At 43.2% G+C, this 21318-nt stretch overlaps 1 protein-coding gene across 1 annotated transcript in view; it reads left to right on the forward strand.

The window, feature by feature from the left end:
- Window positions 1-21318, forward strand: part of KDM2A (lysine demethylase 2A) — a 165951-nt gene that overhangs the window by 43036 nt on the left and 101597 nt on the right. Inside the window, exons 8-12 of the mRNA XM_040321012.1 lie at window positions 1377-1470; window positions 4542-4695; window positions 6252-6367; window positions 12939-13065; window positions 18486-18943. Coding sequence (XP_040176946.1) covers window positions 1377-1470; window positions 4542-4695; window positions 6252-6367; window positions 12939-13065; window positions 18486-18943 — 949 coding nt within the window. The remainder of the gene's footprint in view (window positions 1-1376; window positions 1471-4541; window positions 4696-6251; window positions 6368-12938; window positions 13066-18485; window positions 18944-21318) is intronic.

The raw sequence follows: 21318 nt of genomic DNA on the forward strand, positions 1-21318 counted from the left end.
AAGTTGCTTGTCCACAAGGACTTTATTGTATTTTTTCACTTATTACTGGTCAGGATCTATGTTTAGACCTTTATATTTAGCGCTGCACTTTATTACCCATGTTGCCTCATACATTGTTTGTTTGTGTGCCAGCCGCTCACCATTCACTTATTTAATTATTTTTTGCATAGCGCAGTTGTTTTTCTTTATATCCACATTCGACAAAGGGAATCAATGGTTGGCAATAGTATTGCCACTGACTCTAAGGAAACAAAATAATGAGACAAATATAAATTCTTATAATTGTACAGGCCCATTTAAAAGATGGTGTATCAATGCCTAAAGCTTTTTTTATTTTTTATTTCATTTTCTTAATAAATGGGGAAAGGTTACAACCCTTTTGAGGTTTTACTCAGGTAAGCAGTTCTCACTTTCTGTTCTGGAGCCGAAAGAGGTTTAAGCATTCCCCTAGTTTACTTAAAAAGCATTTTACTTCCATTTGTCTTGCTGTCAGGGCCGGTTCACACTGCTGCAAATTCTATTGCGAATTAGATCTGTTGCGATTGCTCAAATTTGCAAGTGATTTTACTAACGTAGTTTTCCATGAGTGCCGTTCACATCAATGCGTTGCGAATCTAAGCTGCGTTAAAGGGTCCTGTGTGAGTTTGATCCATGTGCGATGCGAATTCAGCTCTATAGACTGGCATTCCCTGAAATTGCGGCTGTAAAATGGCGCGATTTTGAAGTCGCAGTAGTGTGAACTGGCCCTCAGGCTGGGTTCACACTTGTCCTACAAACGGTCCTACATTGGGAGCCTCATGTAGCATGATGTGTGAAAATCAATGTTTCCCTATGAGAGCTGTCTTAACTGGTCCTACACAAGTCGGTCCGACTTTGAAAATGCTCCCTGTACTACTTTTGGTCCTACATTGATCCTACTTCAACCCATTGAATATCATTGAAGTCGGACCAAAGTAGTATCCTGTTCTTGAAAGTAGGATGGATGTAGGACCAATGTAGCAGAGCAAAGTAGGATGAAAGTCGTGTAGTAGTGTCAACCCAGCCTCAGAGAGATTTCTCCTCACTTGCTGGTCTATGATGAATGTCGGGACCCTGAAAACAAGTGTTTTTGTAATTTAAAGGGTTAGTTCCCATTTACAGAAAACTAACACTGGACACTCTCCCCACCCCCATGGCTTTAATACTCCACCCCCCCCCCCCTTTGGTTTCCTCTCTGTCTTGTCTCATTTTTCCAACTCCATAGAACGCAGTTATATGCCACAAAATATTTGCTTTTGAGGCCACAGTTAAGGCTTTAACCATCTAGTTATGCAACTCTGGTGTTTTATGCATTTGCATCATATCATAGAGCGATGCCTCCTTTTATCTCTTTATAGATACTGCCTTATGAGTGTGCGGGGCTGTTACACTGATTTCCACGTGGACTTTGGTGGCACATCTGTATGGTACCACATTCTCAGAGGAGGCAAGGTAAAGCTACCCAATGCAAATGTTTGTACAGTTCTTAAGAGAATCTATCTGTGTCATCCAGATTTTTAGCCTGCCCAGATGTTTAGCTTGAAACCATAGGGGCTTACCTTACAGCAATTTGCAATTTTTAAATGGGTGGATCTGATATGGCAGTGTGTTTTTTTTTTTTATTTTTTTTTTATTTTTTTTTTTTTTTTTTTTTTTTTTTTTTGTTTTTTTTTATGCTGGCCCAAACAAACTTTTTTTTTTTTTTTTAATTTGTTGTGGCTGTTGGCAGCAGTATAGGAATGTCCTGTCCTGTTTAGCCTTGTATTTTCTTTTTTAAAGTGCATCCGGAAAGAATTCACATTTTTTTTAAAAAAGCCCATAAACTGAACTCTGTTAGCCTATTTGCCCATGCACACATGGGCGTTTTTAGTGTAATGAGCCTTGGCGTTTGTTGGCTTTTTTCTGAACCAGGGCTGTGGAGTCGGTAGATAAATGTTTCGACTCCTAAATGTTTCGACAATCTAAATTTAGTAGAAGTCAGAGTTGGAGTCGGTGCATTGTTTTCCGACTCAGACTCCAGGTACGGGAAAAAATGCAAAACGCTCAAACGCTGTTTTTTTTTCTTTTTTGGCCTTTTTTTTTTTCCGTTGGGAGCTAAAAAAAACGCTACACTGAAAAATGATAATAAATGCTATTGTAAAAACGCTAAAAAAACGTTGAAAGGCTCCCTGCAAAGCTACTGGCGTTTTTTTATAGCCTTTTTTTTAGCTTCTCTGTGCATGGAGCCTTATTCCAAAATGAATTGTGTTCATTATTTTCCTCAACATTCTACAAACAATACTCCATAATGTAACGTTAAAGTTGGTTTGAAATCTTTGACAAATGTATTAAAAATAATAAACAAATAAATCCCATCCATAAGTATTCACAGCCTTTGCCATGACACTCACAATTGGGCTGAGATGCATCCTGTTTCCACCGATCACCCTTGAGATGTTTCCACCGATCACCCTTGAGATGTTTCCACCGATCACCCTTGAGATGTTTCCACCGATCACCCTTGAGATGTTTCCACCGATCACCCTTGAGATGTTTCCACAACTTGATTGAAGTCCACCTGTGGTAAATTCAGTTCATTGGACATGATTTGGAAAAGCACACATCTGTCTATATATGGCCCAACAGTTAACAGTGCATGTCAGAGCACAAACCAAGCCATGACGTCCAAGGAATTGTTTGTAGATCTCTGAGACAGGATTGTATCAAGGTACAGATTTGGAGACGGGTACAGAAAAATGTCTGCAGCATTGAAGGTCCCCATGACCACAGTGGCCTCCATCTGTAAATGCAAGAAGTTTGGAACCACCAGGAGTCTTCCTAGAGTGGGCAGTCTGGCCAAACTGAGCAATCGGGGGAGAAGGCCCTTAGGCAGGGAGGTGACCAAGAACCTGATGGTCACTCTGACAGAGCTCCAGCATTTTTATAGGACAGAGGAGAACTTTTAGAAAAACTATCTCTTCAGAACTCCACCAATCAAGCCTAAATAATAGAGTGGCCAGACGGAAGACATACCGCAGTCAAAGGCATATGATGGCCCACCTGGAGTTTGCCAAAAGGACCTCAAGAACACTCTCGGGACCTTGAGAAACAAAATTCTCTGGTCTGAAGAAACAGAGATTGAACTCTTTGGCCTTAATGGCAAGTATCATGTCTGGAGGAAACCAGGCAGCGCTCATCACCTGACCAATACCATTCCTACATTAAAGCATGGTGGTGGCAGCATCATGCTGTGGGGATGTTTTTTAGTGGCAGGAACTGGGAGACTAATCGGGATCATGGGAATGATGAACGCAGCAAAGTACAGAGACATTCTTGATGAAAAACTGCTCCAGAGTGCTCTGGGGCGAAGGTTCCTCTTCCAACAGGACAATGACCCTAAGCACACAGCCAAGATAACAAAGGAGCGGCACAACTATGTGAATGTCCTTGAGTGGCCCAGACTTGAACCCGATTGAACATGTCTGGTGAGATGTGAAAATGGTTGTGCACCAATGCTCCCCATCCAATCTGACGGAGCTTGAGAGGTCCCGCAAAGAATAATGGGAAAACTGCCCAAAAATAGGTGTGCCAAGCTTGTAGCATCATACTCAAAAAGACTTGAGACTAATTGGTGCCAAAAGGTGCTTCAACAAAGTATTGAGCAAAGGCTGTAAGTATTTATGTACATGTGAATTTTTTTTTTTATAAATTTAAAAAGATTTAAAACTTTTCACGTAGTCATTAGGGGGTATTGTTTGTAGCATTTTGAGGAAAATCACAAATTTAATCCATTTTGGAATAGGGCTGCAACATAACAAAATGTGGAAAAAGTGAAGCGCTGTGAAAACTTTCTGGATGCACTGTATACATCTCGGGACACAGAACATATTCATATCCATGCTGATAACTTATGCTGCCACCTTTAGGTGATTGAACATTGGCAAAAAAAACAGCCCCCCCCCCCCCCCCAAGCATAACTGTGTGGCTTCAGGTTTTGTAGCAAGCCATGGAACACGAAGAAGGGGCGGGATCTCGAGTCCCATGTTGTACTCCAAGAAAATGATTTTTTCGGGTAAAATAGCTGCAGCCACATTTCTTACTGATGGAAATTGTTTATTTGGGCCAACTTTGCCCAAATAACATCACAGCATCTCTTTTGGGCATTACCTAAGGCGGTTTGCATGCAAATGCAGGCTGTTTAGAAATGCGCACTCCAGATTGAACTTCGTCCATCAAGGTTTTTTAATATTTTTTGTAAGTCCTCCCAAGGGCTAGCCTTCTGCTTACTTCAGGGTAAGCCAGTGTCTAAAATAAGATATTTGATTAAAAATAGGAAAGTTTTTTTATTTTAAAAATATCATAAACCTATTGATGGAGTTTGTTGGAAACCAGGGTAGGCACAAAAGTAAACAGAGAATTTTTATTTTTTTAAAACAAGTCCCTCTGTCAGTAAGATTTATTTCTTGGTTCTAGGCACAGACTGTACAGTTGCCTGCTGATAGCTTTGAAGCATAATGTGTGTGATTTGATAATGTCTTCTCTAGGTTTTCTGGCTAATACCTCCTACAGACAAAAATCTGGAAATGTATGAGAATTGGCTGTTGTCGGGGAAACAAGGCGATATCTTCCTGGGCGATAAAGTGAATGAATGCCAGCGTGTGGAATTGAAACAAGGCTACACCTTTGTTATTCCTTCAGGTACCGTTTTTTGCAGTGATCCAAGAGTAACTGTGTGTTAAGATAAAGTTTCTGTTTCACCCTGATCCACTTATCAGATTATAAATGGGAAGTACGTTCCACATAGACAAAATTAAGTTTTCACTGGCTCAATCTATCAGGGGCCATGGCAGTGTTTACAGCCTCTTGTCACTTTTGTGTCCTGAAATTTTGTACAACTATGCTGCAATTGCCATAGCCTTATAGTTATAATCATTCTCCAAGTCCAACTAAAGCTTCTAGTTTTAAAGGGTTATGTCACTGTGTAGTCATTCCATATTGTGTGTGTGTGTGTGTGTGTCTTTATATACCTTTTTGTGAATGCTGATCGCCGGTCAGGTGACCTGACGGCTCTTTCCTTGTCTGACACATGCACCGGGAGGGGCCACGATTCCCCTGCTGACATTAGTCTGGAGGGAAGGAGAGAGCCGGCAGGTCACTTGACCGCTGATCAGCACTCACAAATAAGGTATATATGGCTTTTATTTTATTTTTTTATACAACACACACACAGGGGGACATATCCTTAGGAGGCCAAGCGGATTATATAAACTAAACTAAAACTCGGCACCGGGGGGGCGGGCCCTGACTCAGGAGTCGATAGGCAAGGAAGGGGGAAAAGGACAGGAGAGCTGCGAATGACGGAGGAACATAAACTGACCACAGTGTCGGGCTCAGCAGCCATGATGAACTGTAGTCAGGTTACATAGGGGAGGGCAGTAACCGGCAGGATCAAATTGGTATTTGAGGTGATACAGGGGGCCAAATGACACAGGCACTGTGCTGTATAAAATGCTTTAAAGGAGCAGGTTATTTTTTTTTGGGGGGGGGGGGGGGGGTTCACAAACGCTTTAATCCTGCCAGAGTGATTGAAAGGCATTTGACCTTTTAAATATGTATCTGTATATTTATGGTAAATGCTGCTGTGAAGCTGCATTTCTCATGCACCTTGGAGTGAGGGGTGAAGGCATTGGAGGGACTGAGCAGTGCTTTTACAGTATTAGCCTAAGATTCTGCAGAGAGTGCAGTGGAATGGGAAGTGCAGTTATCCCCTGAAAGTTATCAACTTTTCCAGCATTAAAGTTGCAGGGTTGACCTGTTGTAGTGATTTTACTGCAGAAGGAAAAGCATTGTCTCAATATGAAAGGCAATTCCAATTTTTCTACTAACGGGATCAACTGGAATTTACAAAAATGCTTGGGGTTACAGAGGGCCCGGTCTTGCTGGTATGGGGCAGCCTGCAATAGCCTACTCAGGATAATAAAAGGATTGTTCATCACAGATAGCTGTTGGAAGGAAATGTATGTTTAGTCGGTTCAGTCATGCTGCACATGCAAAAGTAAAGTTACAACAAAGCCCTATTGTGCAGAGACGACATGACTGGAGCACTTCTTCTGTCAGTGGCAAGCGTGTATAAGAGTCACTGAGCCCTGCACATGTTAACGTGTTTTTTTTTTTTAATACATACTCGTACAGACCAGATAAATGTAACATGGGTAACTTTGCCGCACTCAGACTTTTGATTTGTGTATTTACAGGTTGGATCCATGCAGTATACACTCCTCAGGACACCCTGGTTTTTGGAGGGAATTTTCTACATAGTTTCAACATCCCCACGCAGCTTCGGATATACAGCGTTGAAGACAGAACAAGGGTGAGTAAAAGGCTTTGTAATTCTGGCTCTGAGTTGCCATAGTATCCAATCAGTACCTTCCTCTACGATTTGATTTGTTTTTTTCCTGCACTGGGATGATGGCAGTAGAATTTTATATTTGCAACAGGCAGCAAAAAACCTTTATATAAAGAGAAATGGCATCCTAATTGTACAGTACAGGACACAGGCTCAATGTTCATAGAGAGATGATAGTCACTGCTCCAATAAGGTATGTGGATGGATCCGTATCCTCTCAAAGAAACCCAGGTGCTGGCAATGCACAAAGCAATTGTAGAAAGAACTGTTTGGACAGCCGCACTCTGGAAAAACCTTCTCGGTTGCCTTTTATTGGTAAAAGTATTCAAACACCACACATGACAGCAAAGACAGGGGCATACAGCTGACGTTTCGCACTATCAATCAGTGCTTACTCATCGCTTCAATTTTCATAGACCAGGGGGTTATAGACTGGTACCTTAAGATTATTGAACACTAGCAAGCTTTTGAGGACACACCCCCTGGCCATCTTCCTATAACCCTACTGAGTTTTTTTGCAAGTTTTCCTAAAGTAATTGAGAAAGAACTCATTGCTTAGTTTATTGAATTTTTCTTTGGCTTTTTCAAATAGGTTTTACATTTAACTTTCACATTTCAACCTCGGAATGGTCTTTAATTTTTTTTAGCCACTGGATCCTGCATCGTCCCTTACCTTTTGCACTAAATGTTGCTAGCCACAAGGTACTATAGAGGTCCATAGTTGCAGTCCATTCCTATGGAACCCAGACCCTGAAGACATTATCAGGTTTATTCCCACTCTGACAGACAAAGCCTGGATCCTACATAGGGACCAGCATCATGGACAGGCAAGACAGGGCAACCCTGTATCTGACTGTTACTGTAGCCCCACAATTCTGAACAGTATGCATTATATCAGGAAACCAAGACTGTGTTTGGAATGTATTTATGTGTAAACTTTATGTGTAAACTTTTCAAGCTTGATGCCAAAATTCAATCGCTCAAAGCTTCATTTCAGGTTGGTGACCAGGTGTTGCATCACACCACCGTTCACTTACTTTACTGCCACTTCTGCCTAAAGCCATTTTTTAAACTCAGAAGTCTCCTTCCACTTTTTTTTTTTTCTATGTGGACTTTTTTACAGAATGATCACCACCGGGTTGTTTTAGTAATCCTTCTCCTAAGAGCAGTGGGACATCTGTTACAGCTTTGCTTCTCGGGTTCACAGATGTTTCAGACCTGTAAGTTCAATCAGTGATTGCAAAGGGGTAAAAAAATAAAGTTTGAAACTCTACCCCCTCAAATCAGCCAAAATTTGCCCAAGGGCAGTTTTTCTTTATCATACATCAGACACAGAGCAGCCATAATGACTACCTGGGTTATACGCCACCTATAGGTGAATGGACACTGGCAACCAAAAAAAGACAGGAAGTCCTCCCCTATATAACCCTTCCCGCACAGGAAGTACCTCCTTTTTTTCACCACTGTCTTGTAAGGTGACGGTCATGGTTTGTATAAGCTTTCCATGAACTAACTAACAAAATGGTCCTGAAACAGATCCTGAAGGATTTAAAGGGCTATATAATCTGATTCATCCAAACGGTGATACACTAAAATGGATGGTACCCGAATTTCGTGTATGCAAGAGGATTACGAGGTATTGCCTGTAATGTGACCCTTTGGGCACTGGACCCTGGGAAATCCAGACCCTTGGTAAGCAATAGGACTCCAAAGGAGATCCGGCAGGGTGCTTTACAGGTCCAAGGGAGTGGATCCATATTTAAGGAGACCCGCCATGATGCATGCCGGACATGCACAGTAAGGGTAGAAGCGGCCATATTGGCAGCTGGTTTAGCCCTAGGCTTCTGTAAACAGGCTGGAGGGGACACAGAGTGGCGTCAGCTGGGCACTGTGGGTGAATGGACCAAGGCACCACAGGTCCTGTAAGAGCTGTGCACTGTAAAAGCTGATTTATAGTATTTGCAGAGCGGTGAAGTGCAGAAAGGTGGGGGTTTTTTATTTACCTCAAGTTTGTCTCAGGCATGTCTTACTGAAGGAGGAGTGGGGGAGGCACAGCAGGAAGGGGTGCAAATGCAACACCATCAGTATTGGAGGATGCTAGCCGTACATCTGCTGTGTTTAACTTTCCTGAAAGACCTGGGGCAACTGGCCAGTCTGAGCCATTACGGTTGGCAGGCATTGTAGCAACCACTAATGCTTCTGCCTCAACCTATGTTACTAAAGACGATTAAGCTTTAGCTGGGCTAGAAGGGAAAATAGCAGGTATGATTGCTTCAGTTTCCCAAGGTGGTAGGAAAGGACCAGGAGGAGGGTCAGGCCACAGACTCCACTTCTGAGGAGTCAGGTTCTGAAGAACCATTTTCAGCCTCTCAATCCCAGAGACTGCTGATTCAGTCCCTCACGGAGATGGTCCGATCAGGGTTTAAATTGCAGCTGGTGGAGGTCCCAGAAGTTTCCTTTTCTTCTTTAGGATCTCTGCGGCCTCCACGGAATTCTAAGGCGTTTCCCTTGCATCTGTTGCAAGAGCAAAATAGTGTATGCTGATTGGGATCATCCGGATAAGCTGTTTATTCCTCCAAAAAGGTTTGCTCTTTTATACCCGATGGAGGAAAAGTTTATAAGAAAATGGAGTATGCATCTGTGGATACTGCCATTTCCTCTGTGAATAAGAGTCTTGCCTGTCCTGTAGATAATGCTCAGGTGTTTAAGGATCCAGCAGATAAGAAATTGGAGTCTTTTATTAAAGACTTCATTTGCTTATTGCTGTGTCTGCAGTACAACCGGCAGTGGCAGCTTTCGGTATCTGTCAGTCTTTAAAGGACCAGGTAAAGTGAGTAACCAAGACTGCTCCTGATAAAGGGGTACCTGCGGAGGATTTGGCAGAATTTCCTTGGGCCTTATGTTTCGCAGTAGATGCCCTTAAGAAGTTTTATACAACAGGTGTCCTGGTTGTCTCTGCTGTCGGTACATATGCGCAGGATTCTTTGGTTAAAAAACTGGTCGGTGGAGTCACCCTGCAAGAGATTACTAGCTGGGTTTTCCCTTTCATGGGGAGCTGCTGTTTGGAGAAGACCTGGATATATATATCCAGAAGATTTCAGGGGGTAAGAGCGTGCTTCTACCAGTTAAGAAGAGGAGCAGATGACCTTCCTTTTTAAGGTGTCTAGTGTTTCAGTACCCAGTACTTCTAATTTCAGGCAGTATCAATGGCCTCGGCCATCCGGATCTAGGGAAAAGCCTCAAGGCCAGGGGCAGAAAAAAACTTTGGTCTAGAGACCCCCCCTAAAAGGGTCAGTCCCAAGCCTTCCTTATGAAGGGGCGCCCCCACTCACATGGGTCGGGGGGAGGCTATTGGAGTTCTCAGGCACCTGGGAAGAAGTGATCTGAGACAGGTGGGTTATTTCTATCATGTCTCAGGGGTACAAATTAGAATTCTGGGGGCTTCCCCCCACTTGATTTTTAAGGTCCAACGTCCCCATAGAGACAGCAAGGAAGAGGTCTTCTCTTCTAACAATAGATCAGCTAAAGTCACAAGGAATGATTTCAGAAGTTCCAATCATCGAAAGATTTGAGGGATTTTACTCAAATCCTTTCATAATTCCAAAGCCAAATGGGGATGTAAGGCCTATTCTGGACCTCAAGGCTCTGAATCAGTTTCTGGTCTTTCCGAAAGGAGTCAATTCGTTCAGTGGTAGCTGCCTTACATGGAGAGGAATTTTTGTCATCCATAGACATCAAGGACACGTATCTACATATGGCAATCTGCAGGTCCCATCTAAGGTTTCTGCGGTTCGCAGTGGGCAAACAACATTTTCAGTTTGTGGCACTGCCCTTCGGGTTAGCCACGGCTCCTCGGGTATTCACAAACATATTGGCTCCGGTATTGGCAGTTCTAAGATCTCGGGGGATATTGGTTGCAAGATACCTGGGCGATCTACTTTTGATAGATCAAATGGTTCCAGACCGGTTTAATTCTTGGAGCGTCTGGGTTGGGTAATGAATTGGTCAAAATCGGGAGGCACCAGGAGTCAGACAGCTCAGAAGGAAGTAGATTGCATGCTGACCTGGGCAGAAAGATTTGTTCCAGCCCTATCGGCAGTGTTTATTCCTGGAGTAGAGAATTGGAAGGTGGACTTTCTGAGTCGTTCAGCAGATGTTACCAGGGGAATGGTCCCTAAATCACGAGATCTTTGCATCAATCTGCTGCCGATAGGGGGGGTTCCGGATGTAGACCTGCTGGCATCCAGGTTGAGCAGGAAACTAGATAGCTTTGTGTCCAGAACCAGGGACCTGCTTTAATTGGGGGCAGATGCCCCGATAATCCCATGGGATCAGTTTTCTCTGATGTATGCCTTCCCTCCAATCCAGCTGCTACTCGGGATCCAGGAGGAGAGAAAGCTAGTTATCCTAGTAGCTCCGGCCTGGCCCAGAAGGACTTGGTACACCCAGATTGTAAAACTGGTGGTGGGAGACCCCTGGGTTCTTCCACTCTGTCCGGATCTACTCTCACAGGGTTCAATATTCCACCCTGTCTAAGGTCTAAGTTTAACGGTTTGGCTGTTGAAACCAGGATCTTAAACGACTGGGGCATTTCTGGCTCAGTATTGTCTACCATGTTGAATGGACAGTTTATAGACGTATCTATTAGAGCCTGGAGATCCTATATTGCCTGGTGTGAGGCCAAGAGGTGGCATCCCCGAAGATATGTCATAGAGTTTTGGCTTTTCTGCAAAAAGGGGTAGCTATGAATCTGGCCTTAAGTACAATTAAGGGTCAAATTTTAGCCTTTTTTTCAGAGGCCTATTGTTTCTCACTCCTTTAGTATGAACGTACAGGGGATGATTCGGGTGCTTCAACCGGTCTGGCCACCTCTGTGTCCTTGGTATTTAAATTTTAGTCCTGGGAGTTTTACAGAGGCAGCCTTTTGAGCCTATCTGGCAGATTCCTCTGGTTCTCCTGACAAGAACATTTTGTTTTCTTGGTGGCAGTGACATTGGCCAGAATGGTGTCGGAGTTGGCGGCTCTATCGTTTAAAGAACCTTATCTGATCTTACACCAGGATAGGACAGTTTTGCGACGAAAACCAGATTTTTTGCCGAATGTAGTGTCCAATTTTCATCTGAATCGGGATCCTATTCTACCTTCCTTTTTTCCCCCGAATCCACAGTCTGCAGAGGAGAGATTATTTCATTCTCTTGAAGTAGTATGGGCTATCAGTCTATCTAAGAATGTCGACTCAGATGCGGATGACTGATGTTTTGTTTATATTGCCAGCATCTAAGTCAACTATTTCTCAATGGATAGGCCAGGTGATTGTTCAGGCGTATGGATTAAAGGGCAAAAGTAATGACACCAGCTATTTCATCTGAGGGAAATCCTAAAAACATGTCCTGTTGGGGCGTCTTGAGGAATGGAGTTTAGAAACACTGATCTATACGACCTTTTAAAGGACCCCTCTTCCTTTCAGCTATCTGCAAACATCCACTGGACAGTTCAGATGCTTCAGGCTGCTTCTGTTGGGAGATCAACTTCCAAAATCTGTTGTCTAAAACCTCCTTTTCCTGCAATGCTTGGGCCTTATTCTAGGGGGGTGGGGGCTTGTTATAGGTACATATAACCAATTGTCAATGAAACTTCAGCCTATGTACTGTACTCACAAAATTTGAAATTTATAGGCAAGTCGAAAATCCTTATTTCTGGGTAAAAGCCATTATTAAACGTCAGGTCTCTGACTGAAAGCCTCAGTCCACTGGGTTATTAAAATGGAGCTCCCAGTTAAAAAAAAATCAAACTTGGGAAAAGCGAACAAATTGTTTGCTGCAATATTCGCCTTAACCCAGGGATTTCCCCAAAATGGCTCCTTTCTGCTACTAACATTGGTTGAATGTTGGCCAGTGTCATGCAAACCACTTCCTCTGAACCCAAGCTGTATACGGAAAATGTAGTCACCGTTGATGCGTGTCTGCAAAGGCTGTATGATCCATTAGAACATGGTGGGTATTGTAGTCACTGACAGCCTGCCATGTGTTAAAAGTAAATGTGGAAATAAGTGTAGCGCCAAATGGAAGACCCACTTGTAAGGTGGATCTACGAAGACAGGAAACCCTGGGACAATGTGTTCCTCCAAGTGGACCTCTTCCACTGGGGATGGACAGATTGACCACACTGGGGTGACCATTGTGTTATGTGTTATAACATTTATTCTGAAGCTATTCCTTCTTTCGTAGAAGGTTACATTTTCCCATAATTCTTGCCCAAAACCACACTATTGGTATTCCTAGTCAGTCATGGTATCTCATATAGTGAGCAGCAGTGAATTCCTTTTTCTGATGAACTTTCTCATACTGAAACAGTACAGCAAAGACACTGTGAAGCTGAGTTGGTGAGACCTTACCAAAATACTTTTTGTGTAATAAAGCACTTTCACTTTTTTTTCTCTGCAGGTATTGCAAACACCCTTCTTTCCTTTGAACATTTTTTGCATATGTAAGTCCTGCATTGTAGCAACTAATGTGCTCTGTTTTCTACCTGTCAGGTCCCCACAAAGTTTCGCTACCCATTCTACTATGAGATGTGCTGGTACGTGCTGGAGAGATACGTCTTCTGCATGACCAAACAATCGCACCTCACCAAGGACTTTCAGAGGGAGTCGCTGAGTATGGGTGAGTGTCTTCTTACTTCTTGGTAATGGGTACAAATGCCAAGAAAATGCATAAAATGGTAATTCTTGCTGTGTACTACTTCTTTGGTCATCAAAGATTCTTCATTGTAAAAAGAAATGTTTGGACAGCCGCACTCTGGAAAAACCTTCTCAGTTGCCTTTTATTGATAAAAGTTTTCAAACACCACACATTACAGCAAAAACAGGGGCATACAGCTGACGTTTTGCACTACAATCAGTGCTTACTCATAGATTCTTCATTACATCTCTGCTTGAGTTGAGCTCTACATAATGGCTATCCAGAACGGCCCTTCCTAAAAATGATTTTAAAGCATTGTACATGGAGTCCAGTGGACTGGACATGCAGGGCTAGCTTGGAATGTGACCTTTGGGCACTGGACTCTACATTGTGGAGCTTTCCAAACCTTTGGCTACCAAGTGCTTTCCAGCACAAGACATTGCCTCAGTGCTTAACCTGGTCTCTTCAGACTCACTTTGTTGAGTAAGGCCATTTGGGCTACAGTGTCAGACGATGGGGATTTATCTCTCCATCTCAGACTAGATATTCATAAACCCTGGGTTATAGGCTGGTATCTTCAGGTGACTGGACATCCAGAAGCTTTTGAAGGCACCCAACCTTTAATCCCATGCCATAAGTCCTCAGTTATTTGCTAGTGTTTTAAAGGGGTTTTACACCCATTTTTTAAGTTTATTAAAAGTCAGCAGCTACAAATAGTGTAGCTGCTGGCTTTTAATAAACAGACACTTACCTGCTCCAGCGTTCCAGCAACGCGCCGGCTGGGGCTCCGCTCCTCTCCCCCCCCCTCCCCGGCCGGCGTCTTCATTTCAACTGTGGGCACCCAGCCGTGACCGCTTTCGGCTTCACGGCCGGGCACCCTCTGCGCATGCGCGAGCGGCGCGGCCCGGCGCTGCGCCGTCTGATTGGACAGGAGATTGCCTAGGACCTGTGACGTGTTCTAGGCGATCGCCTACAGCAGCCCCTTCCTGTAGGCGATTAAGCTTAATCGCCTACCTGGAAGGAGGAAGTGGGACAGGAAGTCCCACTCCTCCTGAAGCCCCCACTCCCCCCCCCCCCCCCAAAAAAAAATTATATGCCAAATGTGGCATGTAAGGGGGTGAGGAGTGGGATAAGCGGAAGTTCCAATTTTGGGTGGAACTCCGCTTTAAGGTGAGGGATCCTCTTCTCCCTTCTGGAGAAATTTTGTTTTCACACAACTAGTTTATTATTTTTATCTTCTGATTCTTCAATACACTCCTCGCTGTCATTTAAAACAACATGGAGGCAGTGCATCAGGTTCGGTCCAACTTTGGTAAAATCTCGGGAGCTGTACCTAGACCTCACACTGTGGCGACAGCCTGTAATGTATATTCAGACCACTACATCCTGCATGGGCACTCACTTTGGTACTGGGGCAATGCGTGTAATTGGCTGCAGGGTGCATTGTCTGGGATGTGGTGCATGCCTATGGAACCAAGACTCTGAAGACAGCTTCAAGGGTGTACCCTCCATGACAGGCAAATGTTGGGCCCAATATAGAGACCAGGGACATGGACAGGTAAGATGGGGTATCCCTGTAACCTTTGCTTGTTACTGTGGTCACACAGCAAATATCTCTTACTTTCTTTACACTTCTGTGTTTTATACATTAACTATTAGGGAAACCGGATTGTGTTTGAAACATCGGTTCCAGTAGTAGACTCTCTGCCTTCTCAGTCTTAAAACAGTATTAAACCCAAAATGTAATTTATTGCAGCTTATCAATCATTAGATTGGCTGCCTTAGCATTCTTTTTAGGCATTTTTTTTCCTCTCCTGTTTTCCACCTGGTGATCTGGTCAGTGACCCACTCCCTGTATTAGAGTGCCTACACTCTGGATAATAGAGCAACAGAAACACCTTTTAGATGGCGGCATTTTCAGTCTGGGAGAGGGGAGTATAAGATGCACTAGCAGATTTGATACACTAAACAAATTGAAGCCAAACTCCAGTTTACACCTTCTTAAGTAGTTACCGCAACAGTTAAAGGTTTTACATTAATGACTAAAAGCTGACCACTGTAAGCCCCCCCCTTTCAGTGTTAAATGTTTGTCTCATCCCTCTAACTCAGGGGTCTTCAAACTACGGCCCTCCAGTTGTTCAGGAACTACAATTCCCATCATGCCTAGTCATGTCTGTGAATGTCAGAGTTCTACAATGCCTCATGGGATGTGTAGTTCCGCAACAGCTGGAGGGCCGTAGTTTGAGAATCCCTGCTCTAACTGCTACATATTCGGAACAGCTTGGTCTGTTGAAAAACAGACATACAGTGCCTTGCGAAAGTATTCGGCCCCCTTGAACTTTGCGACCTTTTGCCACATTTCAGGCTTCAAACATAAAGATATAAAACTGTAATTTTCTTTTGAAGAATCAACAACAAGTGGGACACAATCATGAAGTGGAACAAAATTTATTGGATATTTCAAACTTTTTTAACAAATAAAAAACTGAAAAATTGGGCGTGCAAAATTATTCAGCCCCCTTAAGTTAATACTTTGTAGCGCCACCTTTTGTTGCGATTACAGCTGTAAGTCGCTTGGGGTATGTCTCTATCAGTTTTGCACATCGAGAGACTGACATTTTTGCCCATTCCTCCTTGCAAAGCAGCTCGAGCTCCGTGAGGTTGGATGGAGAGCGTTTGTGAACAGCAGTTTTCAGTTCTTTCCACAGATTCTCGATTGGATTCAGGTCTGGACTTTGACTTGGCCATTCTAACACCTGGATATGTTTATTTGTGAACCATTCCATTGTAGATTTTTGCTTTATGTTTTGGATCATTGTCTTGTTGGAAGACAAATCTCCGTCCCAGTCTCAGGTCTTTTGCAGACTCCATCAGGTTTTCTTCCAGAATGGTCCTGTATTTGGCTCCATCCATATTCCCATCAATTTTAACCATCTTCCCTGTCCCTGCTGAAGAAAAGCAGGCCCAAACCATGATGCTGCCACCACCATGTTTCACAGTGGGGATGGTGTGTTCAGGGTGATGAGCTGTGTTGCTTTTACGCCAAACATAACGTTTTGAATTGTTGCCAAAAAGTTTGATTTTGGTTTCATCTGACCAGAGCGCCTTCTTCCACATGTTTGGTGTGTCTCCCAGGTGGCTTGTGGCAAACTTTAAACAACACTTTTTATGGATATCTTTAAGAAATGGCTTTCTTCTTGCCACTCTTCCATAAAGGCCAGATTTGTGCAGTATACAGGGACTGATTGTTGTCCTATGGACAGAGTCTCCCACCTCAGCTGTAGATCTCTGCAGTTCATCCAGAGTGATCATGGGCCTCTTGGCTGCATCTCTGATCAGTCTTCTCCTTGTATGAGATGAAAGTTTAGAGGGACGGCCAGGTCTTCGTAGATTTGCAGTGGTCTGATACTCCTTCCATTTCAATATTATCGCTTGCACAGTGCTCCTTGGGATGTTTAAAGCTTGGGAAATCTTTTTGTATCCAAATCCGGCTTTAAACTTCTCCACAACAGTATCTCGGACCTGCCTGGTGTTTTCCTTGTTCTTCATGATGCTCTCTGCGCTTTAAACGGACCTCTGAGACTATCACAGTGCAGGTGCATTTATACGGAGACTTGATTACACACAGGTGGATTCTATTTATCATCATTAGTCATTTAGGTCAACATTGGATCATTCAGAGATCCTCACTGAACTTCTGGAGAGTTTGCTGCACTGAAAGTAAAGGGGCTGAATAATTTTGCACGCCCAATTTTTCAGTTTTTTATTTGTTAAAGTTTGAAATATCCAATAAATTTCGTTCCACTTCATGATTGTGTCCCACTTGTTGGTTCTTCAAAAAAAAAAAAAGGTCGCAAAGTTCATGGGGGCCGAATACTTTCGCAAGGCAATTGGCCAGATCACCAGGTGAAAATAAAAGAAAAAGCCTAAAAAAGAAAAGCAGTGCAGCTATTACATCTAAGAATTGGTAAGCTCCATTATAATGTTTGCATTTTGGTTTAACGCCACTTAAAACATTTAAAGGTTCTGCTGACCAAAAAATTGGAGACGCTTTTAACCACTTGCTTACTGGGCACATAAACCCCCTTCGTGCCCAGGCGAAATTTCAGCTTCCGGCACTGCGTCGCTTAAACTGACATTTGCGCGGTCGTGCGACGTGGCTCCCAAACAAAATTGACGTCCTTTTTTCCCCACAAATAGAGCTTTATTTTGGTGGTATTTGATCACCTCTGCGGTTTTTATTTTTTGCGCTATAAACAAAAAAGTGCGACAATTTAAAAAAAATATATATTTTTTTTAATTGTTGCTATAATAAATATATCCCAATGTTTTTTTTTAAAAAACTATTTTTTTTCTCAGTTAAGGCCGATACGTATTTTTCGACTTATTTTTGTAAAAAAAAAAAAATCGCAATAAGCGACTGGTTTGCGCAAAAGTTATAGCGCCTACAAAATGGGGGATAGATTTATGATTATTTTTATTTTTTTTACTTGTTATGGCGGCGATTTTTTATTTATTTTTTTGTCAGGGCTGCGATATTGCGGCGGACGTATCGGACACTTTTGACACAATTTTGGGACCATTCACATTTATACAGCGATCAGTGCTATAAAACTGCACTAATTACTGTATAAATGTGACTGGCAGTGAAGGGGTTAACACTAGGGGGTGAGGAAGGGGTTAAATGTATTCCCTCATTGTGTTCTTACTGTGTGGGGGGAGGGGACTGACTGGGGGAGGTGACCGATGCTGTGTCTCTATGTAAAGGGACACAGATCGGTCTCCTCTCTCCCTGACATCACGTGGAGCTCTGTGTTTACACACAGAGCTCCACGTCCTGCTGTGTTACCGACGATCGCGGGTGTCTGGCGGACATCGCGGCCGCCAGGTACACGCATCGGCTCCCGAGCGATGCGCCGGGCACGTTTTTTCCCAGCGGCGCGCACAGGGAACAGGACGTCTGAAGACGTCCAGTCGGCACTTGAGAGCCGCGCTGTGGACGTCTTTCGACCATAGCGCGGATCTCAAGTGGTTAAAACATTTTTTTTTTTGCGTTGCAGGCCCAGCTCTACAACCAGCTGTTGCTGCAAGTTAGTTTTGTCATACCACAGCTAATTGAACTAGGGCAAAAAACAACAACCGAAGGGGTCCTGTCATCTAGGATTGACCCTTGGCAGAGGACCTCGGCTCTGTGAGGTGGTGCTAGTTGCTGTGTGTGATATTCAGACAGTGGCACCCTCCAGTGCTAAATTAGAGTCTCCGCAGCGCCAGAATTGGCTTCACTGACTGGTTCCCAAATGAATTTTCATTCTTCTGAACTGAAAGCCTGTAGTTCCATTTCTTGTGACATACATATCAGGTTTGTATTAATTTCAGACTTTTTCTTTTTATTTCTAATTTAGACTTGGAGTTAAGTGGCCGCCGGAGACCAGATACACCCTCTTCATCTTCATCTTCCTCCTCTTCATCTTCACCTTCTTCTTCTTCATCCTCTGAATATGACGACTCATCAGATCAGGATTGGGAGGAAGAAGAGGGCTTAAGGAAAAGTGACAGAGACAGAAGGAAAGCTGAGCGGGAACTTCAGAGGAGGAGAGAAAGGGAACGACGGCAGAGAGAGCGGGAGCGTCAGCACAGGGAGGAAAGGATACTTCTTTCTAGCTTTCACCCCTCCCACCAGCCTCTCACGCCACCTCCACCTACTCCTCCCTCACCAACAGCCAACACACCGCCATGTTTAACATGGTTTGAGCTTGAAGGTCTACTCTGCCTTGTCAAGAAGCTTGAATCTCTCCCCCCACATAGGAAGTGCCTGCCTGATGGCATTCAAGATCCAGAAGCTCTTCTTGCAGATGTCCGGGTTAGTACTCAAAAATACTTTTCTGCTATTTTACATTATGTTTGTTCTATGGGATTTGCACATTTTGTGGGTCATCCTTATGGTGGCATGTGAGTTTTTTTTTCTCAATTGTGGGTATTGTGACATGTTCTAGCGACCAGTAAACCTTGAGATATTGGTTGGTACCCTTTCTCTACTAGTAGTAGGAACTCCACAAAATCAAGAAAACGGGGTCAGTGCCAGCAATATAGGGGACTCTTGATTGATAATAGTTGGATAATGGTAAACATTTACTGGAGCTTTTTCAGTTTGGTGATGGCAGAGGGAGATTTTTATAGATATCTGCAACGTGATTGAGTTGTGATGACATTTACATCATCTTTGTAGTGGTAGGGGGATTAGAGGACATGTAGTGTGGGAGTTCAATTAGACTTTAAAGGGTCACTAAAGGATTTTTTTTTTTTTTTTAGCTAAATAGCTTCCTTTATTTTACTGCAGTCCTGGTTTCATGTCCTCATTGTTCGTTTTTGCTCTGATGTTGCTTTAATTCCTCTCTGTTCTGGACACTTCCTGGTTGTCTGTTTCCTGATCACCACAGTACTGGGAGATTTCTCACTGTGGTCACTAATCAAGGAGGTGTGATTACTGTGTGTCTAAAACCCCTCAGCACCAATCCAGTTTCGTTTTACAAACCATCACTGCCCTCTATTGGCTCTGTACAGCAGAGAACCAGGAAACAGCAAAAACTAAACTGAAACTGCAGGTACATTATATGACTTTTTATCTATTTTTAATCATTTTTAAAATAAATCCGTTAACTATTATGTCTCTATACCCTGTAAACAGTCATTTCAGCTAAACATTTTTTTCTTTTAGTGACCCTTTAAAGGGGTTGTAAAGGTACAATATTTTTTTTTCTAAATAGCTTCCTTTACCTTAGTGCAGTCCTCCTTCACTTACCTCATCTTTCCATTTTGCTTTTAAAATGTCCTTATTTCTTCTGAGAAATCCTCACTTCCTGTTCTGTCTGTAACTCCACACAGTAATGCAAGGCTTTCTCCCTGGTGTGGAGTGTCGTGCTCGCCTCCTCCCTTGGACTACAGTAGAGTCAGGACGCTCTCTACGTTGCAGATAGAGAAAGGAGCTGTGTGTTAGTGGGCATACTGACTGTCCTGTAGTCCAAGGGAGGGGGCGAGCACGACACTCCACACCAGGGAGAAAGCCTTGCATTACTGTGTGGAGTTACAGACAGAAGAACAGGAAGTGAGGATTTCTCAGAAGAAATAAGGACATTTAAAAGCAAAATGGAAGGATGAGGTAAGTGAAGGAGAACTGCACTAAGGTAAAGGAAGCTATTTAGGGAAAAAAAAGTTGTACCTTTACAACCCCTTTAATGAAAAATGAGAAGTAATAGAAGGACAAAAAGAATCCATCCTAAAGGAGATGCTGCTTTCCTCACCCTTCTGTCTTGGGTCATGTGAAGATTGGAGTTCAGAATGGCTGACCTTTCCCTTCAGCAGAGCTCATGTGACCAAGTGCTTAGGCCTCAACATACGTGCTCAGCCTTGAAAGGAGCCCAGAGCAGCAATTTATCTTCTTTTCTTGTTTTTTCCTCTCATGTGTTAATGTGTCTTTATGCTAGCAAGGCATTAACAAAACCCTTTATTGGTAGATGACTAATAGTCTTTATGTTTTTAGATTAAAAAGGAATTCGGACAGGCTAATTATTGGAAAAAAAAAACATTAAACATTTTTAAATATTTTTTAGTTTTTTTTATTCAAAGGCAGCCCTCTCCTGGCCTTTTCCAGCTGTCGGCAACACTGCTAGAATGCAGGTGGAATGGCTGCTCTGGTATCCCGTTCACCATGTTTACACAAATAGCCTTCCCATAGGTAGTCGGTTTTGATGGATGAATCCAGAAATTGCTCAACCCGCGTCCCAAATGCTGTTTGAGTCTCCTAGTTGCACTGGCCACTAGTTTGGTGTAGAAAAAACAGCTTGCACAAAAAAAAAATGCTCGTATTGCGAAACGCTCGTTAACCACGTTACTCGCAATCTGAGGTTTCACTGTAATTTCTTCTTCGTAAGTCGGGAGAGGCTGATTTTGATGTACAAAAGTTAGTTCTGCAAATTACATGAAGATGAGGAAAGTGTAATTACTAGTCCTGTCCTAGTATGACAACTCCAAATATACAGTGATTGCCATGTCATTCATGTGTATTCCTAAATCACCAGGGAAAATACTTAAAGCAGGGGTTGACAAATTTGCTTGGAATCTAGGAGCCAGCTAAAAAAAAGTTAGGAGCCAGAAAACGCACCCCGTCCCGACGAGCTTGCGCGCAGAAGCGAACACATACGTGAGCAGCGCCCGCATATGTAAACGGTGTTCAAACCA

The sequence above is a fragment of the Rana temporaria genome, chromosome 8 (assembly GCF_905171775.1).
Source record: "Rana temporaria chromosome 8, aRanTem1.1, whole genome shotgun sequence".
Classification (NCBI taxonomy): Eukaryota; Metazoa; Chordata; class Amphibia; order Anura; family Ranidae; genus Rana; species Rana temporaria.